Below are 12142 nucleotides of genomic sequence, written 5' to 3' on the forward strand. Positions count from 1 at the left end.
AACTGTTGTATTAAGGATAATACTTACTCCAAAGTCTTATCAAATCGAATACTGTGATATTACTTTGATGAAGTATAGTTCATTTTCAGACACGTGCGCATTCACAATTTATGTTTCTTTTTCCAGACGGCCTCGGTGGTAATAAACTAGAAAATGTTATTTGTAACTGTTAATATACAGACCTTCCTATTTGTTCCTCAGATCATGTAAAAACGTCCAAATCTCCTAACGGCAAAAATTGTTCAAACTTTATTATTTATTTGATTTAGTAGATTTAGAGAAAATTTATCGAAACTCGATGATATTACATGATCAGTGAACAGTCAATCTTTTATTGAGAACGAGTTATTCAGATACGAAACATTGTTCTATGAACTATTATGTGCACAAATTAAATGGACACTAAAACAACTGAGATTTTAACAGTTCTTAAACCAGCTAAGGCTGATTTTTTTTACGTATTCTACAACTATCTGCCGAAATTTCATAGAAATTTTAGGTTTACTTGACCAGTTAAGAATATGATTTGAGTACAAAAAACTGTTTTATTGTTCTATCGTATCAACAAGCGTAAAAGTTTAACTGAATATTATCGCACAAGGATATCCTAAAATTTGATTTTCGAAAATTTGAGAATAATGTCAATGTTTTAATGACGGATTAGAGTTGAAAACTAAAATTTCAAGAAAGGTTTTGTTTAAATAGGATTTGTCAAAATGCAAATATTGTTCTATATACGATTGTAAAATCGTTACCTTCTAAACGACATCGAAACAGAGTTAAACAATGAGACAGTATACAATTCATTTACATCACACTTTACATTATATTTTTTACCATAATACTCGCATTTTCTATTCCTTTTATAGTAAATTAATGTGCATGAAATGTTTGGTAACAGGGAGTTTATAAAGAGTAGAAAGAGGATAAACGTGGAGAAATTGTAGTATTTGACAATGTATGGGAAGGTCGTCAAGGGAAGGACGGCTATACTATTGACTTACATGCCGTAGCTTTTGTTCAAGAAAAACGGCCTGTGTAAAATTACAAAGATATACCTCTTGAATTTGTCGCGTAGCTCACCTTAATTTATGGCTCAAGTGGCGTCCAACAAATTTACATTGATACAATTGTCTTTTAGTAGTTTGTCCCAAAAAGGATGACTTTTTCAATTAAGTTTCTATTATTTTAATCAACTTTTACAATAAATTTAGCTTCGGAAATTGAAGTCCAAATAGTGGCTGCATAAATGGTCTAATGAAAGTTTTCATGTTCGTTTTTCCACACATCGCCAAGAAACGTCTTCCAAAAATCCCACTACAAATTTACAATACTGGCTATAATTATTCAATATTTTTCTTTTCATTATATTCGCGAATGAATAACTTTTTTTTCAAATTTATCCGCCACCGATTGCAAAAACGCATTTACTGTCAAGATTTTTCCAATTTTTATACCATGTATATATATGAAATATATCAAGGTATACTAAGTTTAGCCCTAAGTATGCTACGCTTAAGAATATTGATGCAACCAACAAAATTTCGGCATATGTATTCATAAAATCACCTAATTAGTCCATTTCCGTTCGTCCGCATGTCTGTCTGTCTGTCCGTCCGTCACCACGATAACTCAAAAACGAAAAGAAATATCAAGCTGAAATTTTTATAACGTGCTTAGAACGCAAAAAGTGAGATCGAGTTCGTAAATGAGCAACATATGTCAATTGCGTCTTGGGTCAGTAGGACCAATCTTGTAAGCCGTTTGAGATAGAACAAAAACCTAAATGTAAAGAATGTTCCTTATAAAAAATAAACAACTTTTGTTTGAAACATATTTTCGTAAACATCACTGTCTACTCGTGAAGGCGTAAATTAGATTAGGAACATACAGTATGTAAGTATGTATTTAAGAGGAGTGGATATCTTTCTTTACATATATGACGTAAAAAATAACTGATTGTGTAATCAACACTGTCTATACATGGTATTTCAACAATTAACTCAGTCAATTGTTCGATTTCACTTGTTAATACACAAAAACACTTTTGCGAAAAACAGATGCACGATAGGTAAAATAAAAAACGTAACAGATGTCAATGAAGTGACCTAAACATCGGGCCTTCATAGCCAACTTTCTCGAACAGTGTATTTAAAACAATTTTAATACATATGTATATAAAATTTCCATTATATTATTTAAATTCCCATTTCTCATCCCCCGTTTGTCTATACTTTTTGCAACATTGACACAGACTCATTCCATTCCATGAATACAACAGACCCATATTCTGTCTATTCAAAAATAGATTTTTAATGAACAAATTACAGGAAGTTAATTGTTTTCCAACAATTCGTTATTTTATTGTAACAAAAATAATAATAATAATAATTAAAATTACAGTGTTTGTTTGTTTGTATGTAACGTATAGAAATAAAATGTGTCTGTCGACAATATATATCGAATAAAACAAAAAAAAATTAAATAACAACAATAATATAAAATTGTTATTTTTGTTTTGGATAGCATCATTTATTTTCTATTAAATTTTATAAAATAATACCGTTTTCATTTATCTTTTTATTCAAATTTGATTTATTATTTATTTATTTATCGAAGTCTTTATTCAAATCATTTCCATTTACGAAAGAAATATTCATTTTTGACAAGGGAATGGAGTTCAAAATTTAAAAAAAATTGACTTTTTTAAATTCTATTCTAATACCCAAAGAGTATATAAATTTTGACTTAGCGAGACGAAAAAGTAAATTTTAGTTTAAAACACTAATACGCTTAATTGTACTAAAATGTGGATAGTAATTTTAATTGTGATGAAAAATTCAAAGCGTGAGGCCTAAAAAGAATGAATGTAGAGGCCACTTAATGAAGAACTTTTAAAAAACTTTAAAGAAGGAAGATAACATATTTTATGAAAGAATCAAAGCAAGGTAATTTTTATCTCACTATTTGGGTTTAATCAAAGTATTCAAATCGTACAAATTGAGAAGAAGAAATTAAATTTATTTTTATCCAATTAAAAAGCAAGTAAACAAATTCCTTATAAACGTAATTCCTAAATTTTTTATTTAACAAAAGCAACTAAAATGTAATTGGAAACAATTGACTGGGTTAATTACTGAACCATGACCACGTATAGACAGTGTTGATTACGCTTTCGTTTGGTTTTTTACGTCAAGAAATTAAAAAAACATAAAACAAACAAACACATACATAATATATGTAACGTAAATATAAAATATAAACAATACCTGTATATACATACTATACAATGCTTCTAAGATAATTTCTGCCTCGCATGTAAACAGTGATGATTACGAAAAAATATTTCAAACAAAAGTTGCTTATTGTTTTATAAGGAACATTTCTTACATTTAAACGTTTGTTTTATCTCTAACAGTTTACAAGATTGGTCCCACGGATCGACGACTTTGACCTATGTTGCTCATTTACGTTTTAACGGACGGACAGAAGGGCAGAAAACCGGATATGAATTATTTATATGATTTTATGAACACCGATACCAGAATTTTGTTCGTTACAGCAATATTTTTAAGCGTTATAAACTTGGAACTAAACTTAATACACCTTGATATATATTACATATATTAACATATATACAAGGTATAATAAGTTTCTTTTAAACAAAAATTAAATAAACATATAAATTATTATAAAAACACAAATATTAACAATATTACAATAAAAACATGCGTATTATTTTCCCGAACAAAACGTAAATACATTCGTTTAATTAAACATTTAAAATGAATTTTTTTTTAAATTAATTTAATTCTTAGAAATACTTAAATGAATTTTTTAGTTGGTATATAATTAAAAACATTCTACGAAATTAATTTTCAAAACAAAAGAAACCTTTCCGTTTCGAATGACACGAATATAGTTTATTTACCAAATAGAAAAATTATCATAAAATTTAAGAAATTGTTAATTTTCTTGATTAACCTAAATTAAAATGAATGAAATATAAAAAAATAATTAACGAAAAGAACTTATACTTTTTATATGCTTCGACTTTTCATAATGAAAATATTTAGATTATTAGATGATGGCATATTAAGGTGGTTGATGTAACAATGGAAAAAATGGAATTTCGTGTTTTGATAAAATACTGTTTTCTGAAGGGAAAAAATACAGAGTCCGGAAACTCATTATCAAGCCAAGTTTTTGCTTCCACTGTATTTTTTCCCTTCAGAAAACAGTATTTTATCAAAACACGAAATTCCTTTTTTTCCATTTTTTTCACAATAACAAAAGTTGCTTCACAAAAGACGCTCTATCTCACAAACTAATTGACTTACAGACGTCAAATTTTGACACGAATCATTTGAAGGTTGGTACTATATAAAAATAATATGCATTTAATACTAGCGACGCCATCTATGTGTCAGACCGGGGACTTATCAGCCAACCTATTAATGAATGATTCTGAAAAGTTAGTCAGTTTTCACTTATTTGACCATTTTCTAAAAAGTTGCAAAAGAGTAGAATTAAGGAGCTGCTCTTCTGAAGAAGCATGATAATTAACTGCGATGATGTAGCAGTAAGCATTTTAGTGTTTTGAAATTGGAAGTAAAAATGATATTGTAATAATGTCTGCGTGATTTCCAAGTACAAGATTAAGACCCTGAAAAGAAAAAACAAATTTAAAAGTTTCTACTTAATTAATTTTATATTTTATTGACTTAAAAACGCGCCTTTTATTGACATATTTACCTAAGCCTCCAACTCTTCTGCAAGATTATTGAATCCTGTAACCTCCTAAATCTGATAACGAAATACCTCAATGAGGCTTTAAGAATAGCAAAATTTGTGTACGCATTCTAAGAAAAATACAAACTAGTGAAACTCTTCCTTGATTAGTCTCTAGTGGATATTAAAATAACGAACTGAAATTTGCTAGCGTTGTTCACAAATTACGTTAGGTTATCGTAATTTTCTTTCGCTTGTCTAACAAATTTAATTTTTTTTTTTTTTCGTATTTACATGAAAAATTTTATCGATGTATTTACGCAAACTCTCACTATCCACGTTAAAAATACTGAGCCCCGAAGCCTCTTAAATCTGTTTACAAAATACCTTGTTTGACATTTCAAAAAAAATAATTTAGTGGATATTACATCGATTCATCATGCTTCGTGTAAAATTCACAACAAAGAATATCTTGAGTAGAGGCAAAATAAAAAATATCTTCCTCCACACATTTTTTTAAAATGAAACGAACAACGATGTCATTATTTTCCTTTTTTATTTCTTAAAAATAAAATTATATCTTGATATCAAAGAAAAAATAATTATTATCTCTGTAAACATTTACAGTAATAACATTATTATAAAAAAATCGCCGTTAAGGATCTACGTAAGCTAAGCGAATGGTAAATCATTTTATTGAAGAAAAAAAAGTAACATCATCATTTTACCGGAGTTGGAACATCAATTTATAAAGTTAGATATACTCGTTTTAGTTTTAATTTAAAGGATAACATTATTATAAAAAAATCGCCGCTCAGGACCTACGTAATCTAAGCGAATGGTAAATCATTTTATTTAAAAAAAGTAATTTCATCATTTTACCGGAGTTGGAACACCAATTCATAAAGTCCGATTTACTCGTTTTAGTTTTAATTTAAAGGAAAATAGTCAAATCATAAAAAAGAAAAATTTATAACTAAACAATTACATTTAAATAAAATTGCCTCACGAAGTTCGGAGAATAAGAGCAGTAGCATTTCCATCGAATAGAAAATTCACTAAAAATGAATATCCTTTTTCTTGCATGTTGCCGCCCTTAAGAGATAATTTAATTAAAATGTATTTGTTTTTTATTTAAATAAATATCGCTCTTATACTTTATGTCATTGATATTTCTTTAAAGAAAGTATTGACTTTCTCTCAATAAAATATACTTTTTTACCTGAAATTTTTCATAGAATCATCCAAATCCGTGTTTGTTCAGCTCTTGCCCCGAATTAAGTGAATTAAACGCATTTGCCATAAACATATTTAATTAGTTCATTACATCTATCTGTATATCTTGGCAATGAAGCTTCAATACAATGTCTTGTTTAATGAAGCTAAAAAAATTTGAATAAAAATATGATTATCTGGGGCCAGTTCCGGACATTCATCCAAGGACATTTCTATAGTAATTTTATTTATATGTGTGTGTCCTTTATGTATTTTCTCAATTTCAATTATTGGAAAAAGAATGCATCCTTTTTTCGCTTAAATAAAGGTTAGTAATTCATAACTTCTGACGATCGATAGTAATTTTCTATATTTAGGTACTTTTACTCTTAGGTTTATAGTGTTTCAAAATACAAATATAGCTGATAATTTGTAGTATGGTTATAGTTGTTGTATAAACATAATGCGGTCAGTGAAGCGAACAATAGAACAGGGGTCAGCTATATGCTATCGAAACAGCGCAGTTTTACGTGGTACTAAAATGAATTTACTAATAGATTATATATTGCATATAAATAACATTTATGATTGCCAGTCAGTTAGATGTTAGAACAGGGCTGGTCAGTTAGCCCTTGTTTATAAACAATAAATAGATCAGATTCATTTATGAATTCCGTGGTATTTAAATGCATTTATTAAAGCTGAAAATTGTTATACAGCAGTTATATTGCATATAGGTAACAGTTATGACAGTCAGTCAATTATACGTTGGAACAGGACTGGTCAGTCAGTCCTTATTTATGAACAATAAATAGATAAGATTCATTAATGAATTCCGTGATATTTAAATGAATTTATTTAAGGTGAAAATTGTTATACAGCTTGTATATTGCATATAGATAACAGTTATGATAGTCAGTCAGTTAAACTCTTCCATTAAAACATCATTCAAAAAATTTAAATTTGCAGCTAATAATAATAACTGTCTATTTAATTTATAATTTTCGAATTTACCTGAAGATGAAATAAATGACCATAATACCTTTATTTACTGAAGTCTTACCGACAATTTATGTTGATATGGGAAGTCGGGAGAAAGAAATACAATTTCTGAGGTCTCCCGAAAAAATCTGGAAAAATATCAACCATAATAAAAATTTAAATGCATTTAGTAAGTTTTGTTTTTTTTTTTTTTGGATCTGAGAACATATGCTAACTACATAAAATTCACACAATATTATATAATTTTCCATCATCAATTTTTATGAACTAGTATTATGAAACAAATTTTTTGGTATAAGTACCTTCCTCTTATGCAAAATACAAAAATATGATTTTTAATAATAAAAATTTTTATTGAAATAAGTTCAGAAAATAGGTATTTCAATACAAGATGTTACATTTTCATTCCTGTAAATGTGGATAGGATAGAAAATTGTCAAAAGAGTAAAATGAAATTGTGTTGAAAAAACATTTTGTTCAGTGTTAGTTTTTTGTGTATGTATATTCTGGATATGTATTTATTTATATTGAACAATTTTCTTTGACATTATTAAAAAATTATATTGAAAACATCCTAGGAAGCGTACTATAGCGCGCATACATTATCAAGATGAATGAAGAAATATTTTATCATATTAAATTACAAAAAACATTTTATTTAAGAATACTTTACGTAAGCATTTCAAATGTTAAATTCTAATAACAGGAAACTTACATAAAATATAAAACCAAAGCTTTATATATACAGGGTGTCTTTTTTAAGTTGAAATATGTTTGAAACTCGATCAAAAAATTTGATACAGGAAAATACTTCAAACGAAAAATGTCTGTTTTAAAGGTGTACATATTATACCTGCATCGAATTTGATTTCTATGATGTAATTATAACCTCAAAAATCTAGCTTTTGGGCATACAACTTTTATTGGATTTATAGGCAAATTTTTTCGATTAACTTGATTAACAATAATGTTTTAATGAAATCTTTTTTATTTGTTTCAGATACAAATTTATGGTTTTAATAAAGAATTGTATCATAATATGTCAGAAGCACAACATAAATCCCAAGGAATTGTAGGGATTGCATTAATGGTTCAGGTAAATAAAAATATTGAAATACATTTAAATTAAAAAACTATAAAAATAAGAAACAAAAACTAGAAAAAATTAAACAAAAATTTAATTAAATTACGCTCAAACAGAGTGTGTATATTTGTATATAGTTCTTTTATACAATCGAATGAAGGAATAATAAAATGAACTCTCAATCAACATTCCCAGGAAATGTAATATCCTGTCGTAGGATTATGACAAGCACATACTAACGTTCAGGGAATGCATATAGGAAGGAATATATATGGGAAACTTATCAAGGTTGGTCAAATACCGTCCATAACATTTGCAAAGGTATTCGGAAGAGGGGTATTTTTGTATTTATATAATTTGAATGGTTGAAAGACGAAAAAACAATTTAATCGAGAATGGCACTTTCTTTTTTTTTAAGCTGGGTCATCATTGAGAATCAATAAAATGCTAATAATTAGTGAAAATCATGAGAAAAATGAGTTTAGTGAAATAATAATCAAATTACTTAACTTTTTTCCATTTTAATATTTCCTGTTGAGTATTTCTTTATTGTAATGTTTTTGCACAAAATGATTCAAGTAAAAGTTTCTTTCGAAAATGCGAACATACGCAAGTACGTACACACACACACACACACACACACACACACACACACACACACACACACACAGACATCACATTGAAAAGGTTTGATTCGGATATTGCGGGCTTGAAACCGCGGAAATATGTAAAACTGCGTATTTTCAAAATCGGTCCCATTACATTAACTTCCTCTGGGAGGTTAATAATACAAAAACGGACCAATTTCAGTGAACCAACCTAGACAGTAGTAGTAGTATCATATACTTAGACAACTTTCCCCTTAACAGAAAATATATATGTAGGTATTTATTTGTTGTCTATTGTAGTGGGTTTTTATATACAGATATCAATGAAACGCATTTCACTTTAGTGAACGTGTTTTTGATATTTGAACGCAGAATTTATTTTTTATATGCTTTTGATTCCAATCGAATATACAGAGCTGAAAAGTTTTTTAAAAGAAAATAATGTATACGTATACGATATTATGGAAAAAAGACCATGGAATTCTATCAGTATAAAAAATAACTTTCATCAAATTTCTATAATACACACAGACTGAGTTCTGAAATCAAATGTCGGTAGAAAATTGAGAAAAAAGGTTGAATGACGCATGAAACTTATTTCCTGGAATGTATCCTGTTGATTAGATTATTAGATATATCGGAGAAGAATGATTTTCATTTCAAAAATTGAAAAATACGAAAATGGGATATATTCAAATTAAATCACTAGAAAATTGGTAAAATTGTAAATAAAATTTTAAATTAAATGGGGTTTTTAAATTAGAGAAGATTGAATATTATCATATATTTTTCTAAGCTTTCTATTATGTTGGAATCACATTCCTTTCTCTAGTTTATTTCTTCTTAGGCTATACTTAAAAGATTGTCCTCTTATGAACGATTATATTGCAGTAAAAAAATTATGTCACTTGCAAGGAATAAGTGTGGAACAATTGTTGGAAAGTGTATATTTTTGGGGTTCAAAAATTCGGGGTTCGGGTTGATCCAGTTCTGCTGCAATTATGTTTTTTTAAGTGGCAATATATTTTTGAACAACTTTGTATAGTTCAAAGTAACGTAATAGTTTACAAATTATAGAGAGAAAAGTAATAATTGAGTATAAATATTTAATTTATTTGAAGTGAATTTCATAGAAATGTCGCAGATGGATTAAAACGAATCAGCTTTTTACATAACCGTTAGTTGTTTTACAAAACTGTTTTTCATAATAACTGAACTTTAACAAGCAAAATTGCATAAATTCCATTTATCAATGTTGCAAGTCAATGATTAGAGGTTATGTAATGCATTCAAAATGATATAAGGTTTGATAAGAGGTTATGTAAAACAACGTGAAATGATATGATATGTCAGAAAAAAAGTTTATCCAAAATTACAAATAATCGTGATTATTACAACATAAAAAATATTCTTTTCTATTAACACCAGCTGTTGATTTAATATATTGGATTTTTTTAAGTTCAATATATTTGTTTGTAATAGTAATTACTTACACTTTTTTCATTTCATCGTCATCGTCCTTAACCAAACGCCTACTGTGTTGATAGATAAGCCACTCTGTATTACATTTAAATTTGAGTAGCATATTTAACGTAGTTTTGTAAAAGCGTAGCTGCATATTAGAGCAATACTTAATTAGATCAATACTTAATTAAGATCAGGCAACGTCACCAAAAATTGATTTTAGAAAGGGTTAGATTTTATATAATTTTTCCCCTTTTGAAATTATAGCGAAATTTGCTGATTTAAAATTATTTTAAGTCATTTTTTAAAAATCATTTTTCAAGCCCTTTGAGTTTATAATTATATTAGTATAAATAAAGAATTTAATTTTAATGCCAACTCGTTAACATTGCCAGCTCGTACCAAATATGAAATATGAAGAAGAATCAATAAAGTTAAATATACAAAATAATTGAAATGATTTATTAAAATGAACAATTAAATGTAATAATGAATTCCATAAATAATAGAGCAATAATTAAATATTGAATATTTTTGTTATAAATTACAAACATTCTTCTCAATATAATAATATCTAGAAATAACACAAACAGTGAGAAAATATTAACAAAGTGTGTAGATAAACTTTTGAATCATAAGTTCGATGCAAATTTTAAGTTTGTCGTGAACAAACGTTATTTCAGTAAAACAACGCCTAAAATATATATAACCAATTAAATAAATGACCCTAAACTACTTAAATGAAGTATACATTTGTGAGCGTTTATGGACATCAAAAGAAAATTTGTTTTAAATTTTAGAACATAAATCATTATTTTTTAAAGTTTGAGATTATCAAGAAAGTGCGAATAATATAAACCAATACGATTATCGGATCTCTACTTATTAACAAAAAAAAAATCGTGAAACAAAAATTATATAATTAATATCTACAATACCCATTTGTCGAGAAAATACCATTACCTCATGAAGAACAAATAGAGCTATGTATAAAAATTACATGGCACGTTGTTTGTCCGCTATGGACTTCTTAACTACAACTTGAAAGGTAGGATACCTTACATCTCACTTTATAGTCGCAAATTATTATATTATATTGCAAATTATTTGTCTATTATTTGACAATCACAATTATCTGTTAGCTCCAAATGATTCTATCAGATGGCGATATATGTTGCCTGAATTGAGTAAGTATTCAATAGATGGCGCTATGTTAAAAATACAAACTTTTCATATAAGCTACAATTTAATAGCATAACCACCACGTGTTTCTGAGACTACGTGTTACGATCTTCATGACTGATGTCCTCCAACTGTTCCCCTTAAATAGTTTACTACAATTTAATAGAACAAGAACCTTAGCCACAGCAACGCGTGGACGGGATTGCTAGTTATTTTATAAAAAATAACAAAGTATGAAACTTCTCAGATTTAATAATAACAATAAAATGAATATGATATGGCAGTTTCGGACCCAGAAAGTTTTGAGAGACCATGCTTCGTATCGGTAGCTTTATTCAATACTGAAGAATAACACATTCTCTCTAGACCCACAGTAATTTTTTTGTTTATCAAAATAATTTATCGAAAATAGAGAATGTAGCTACATTCCTACATACCTAGGTATCAATGAATATTTTTCTAATTTGAGTACGGAATGCTATAAAAATACAGTACCTAAATAAGTGAAGAAGGAATATATGGGCTATATGTATAGTATTTATACATTATAAAGAATAAAATAAGAAAAGTGAAAATGATATATGGCTTTTAAATGATTTGTGAGATTTTCCACTTTACATTATAATAATATATATATATATATATATGAAAAAGTGTTTTTTTTTTAACTCATACAAAATATACAAACACGAATGTACATAAGACTTCTACGGGGTGGACATAAAGTTCGTTATTGAGAAATTCATTTTGCCGTTCGACAAACGGTATTTAAAAAAAAAAGCTACGATTATGGGATTAAAATGGGATTCAGCTTATTAAAAAATCATGAAAATTTGCAACAATACTAATCAAATGT

At 27.6% G+C, this 12142-nt stretch overlaps 1 protein-coding gene across 1 annotated transcript in view; it reads left to right on the forward strand.

Moving 5' to 3' along the window:
• LOC123298003 (carbonic anhydrase-related protein 10) overlaps positions 1-12142 on the forward strand; it is a 437349-nt gene that overhangs the window by 329224 nt on the left and 95983 nt on the right. The window contains exon 5 of the mRNA XM_044879852.1: positions 7949-8044. Within this exon, the coding sequence (XP_044735787.1) occupies positions 7949-8044 (96 nt within the window). The remainder of the gene's footprint in view (positions 1-7948; positions 8045-12142) is intronic.

This window comes from Chrysoperla carnea, chromosome 4 (genome assembly GCF_905475395.1).
Source record: "Chrysoperla carnea chromosome 4, inChrCarn1.1, whole genome shotgun sequence".
Classification (NCBI taxonomy): Eukaryota; Metazoa; Arthropoda; class Insecta; order Neuroptera; family Chrysopidae; genus Chrysoperla; species Chrysoperla carnea.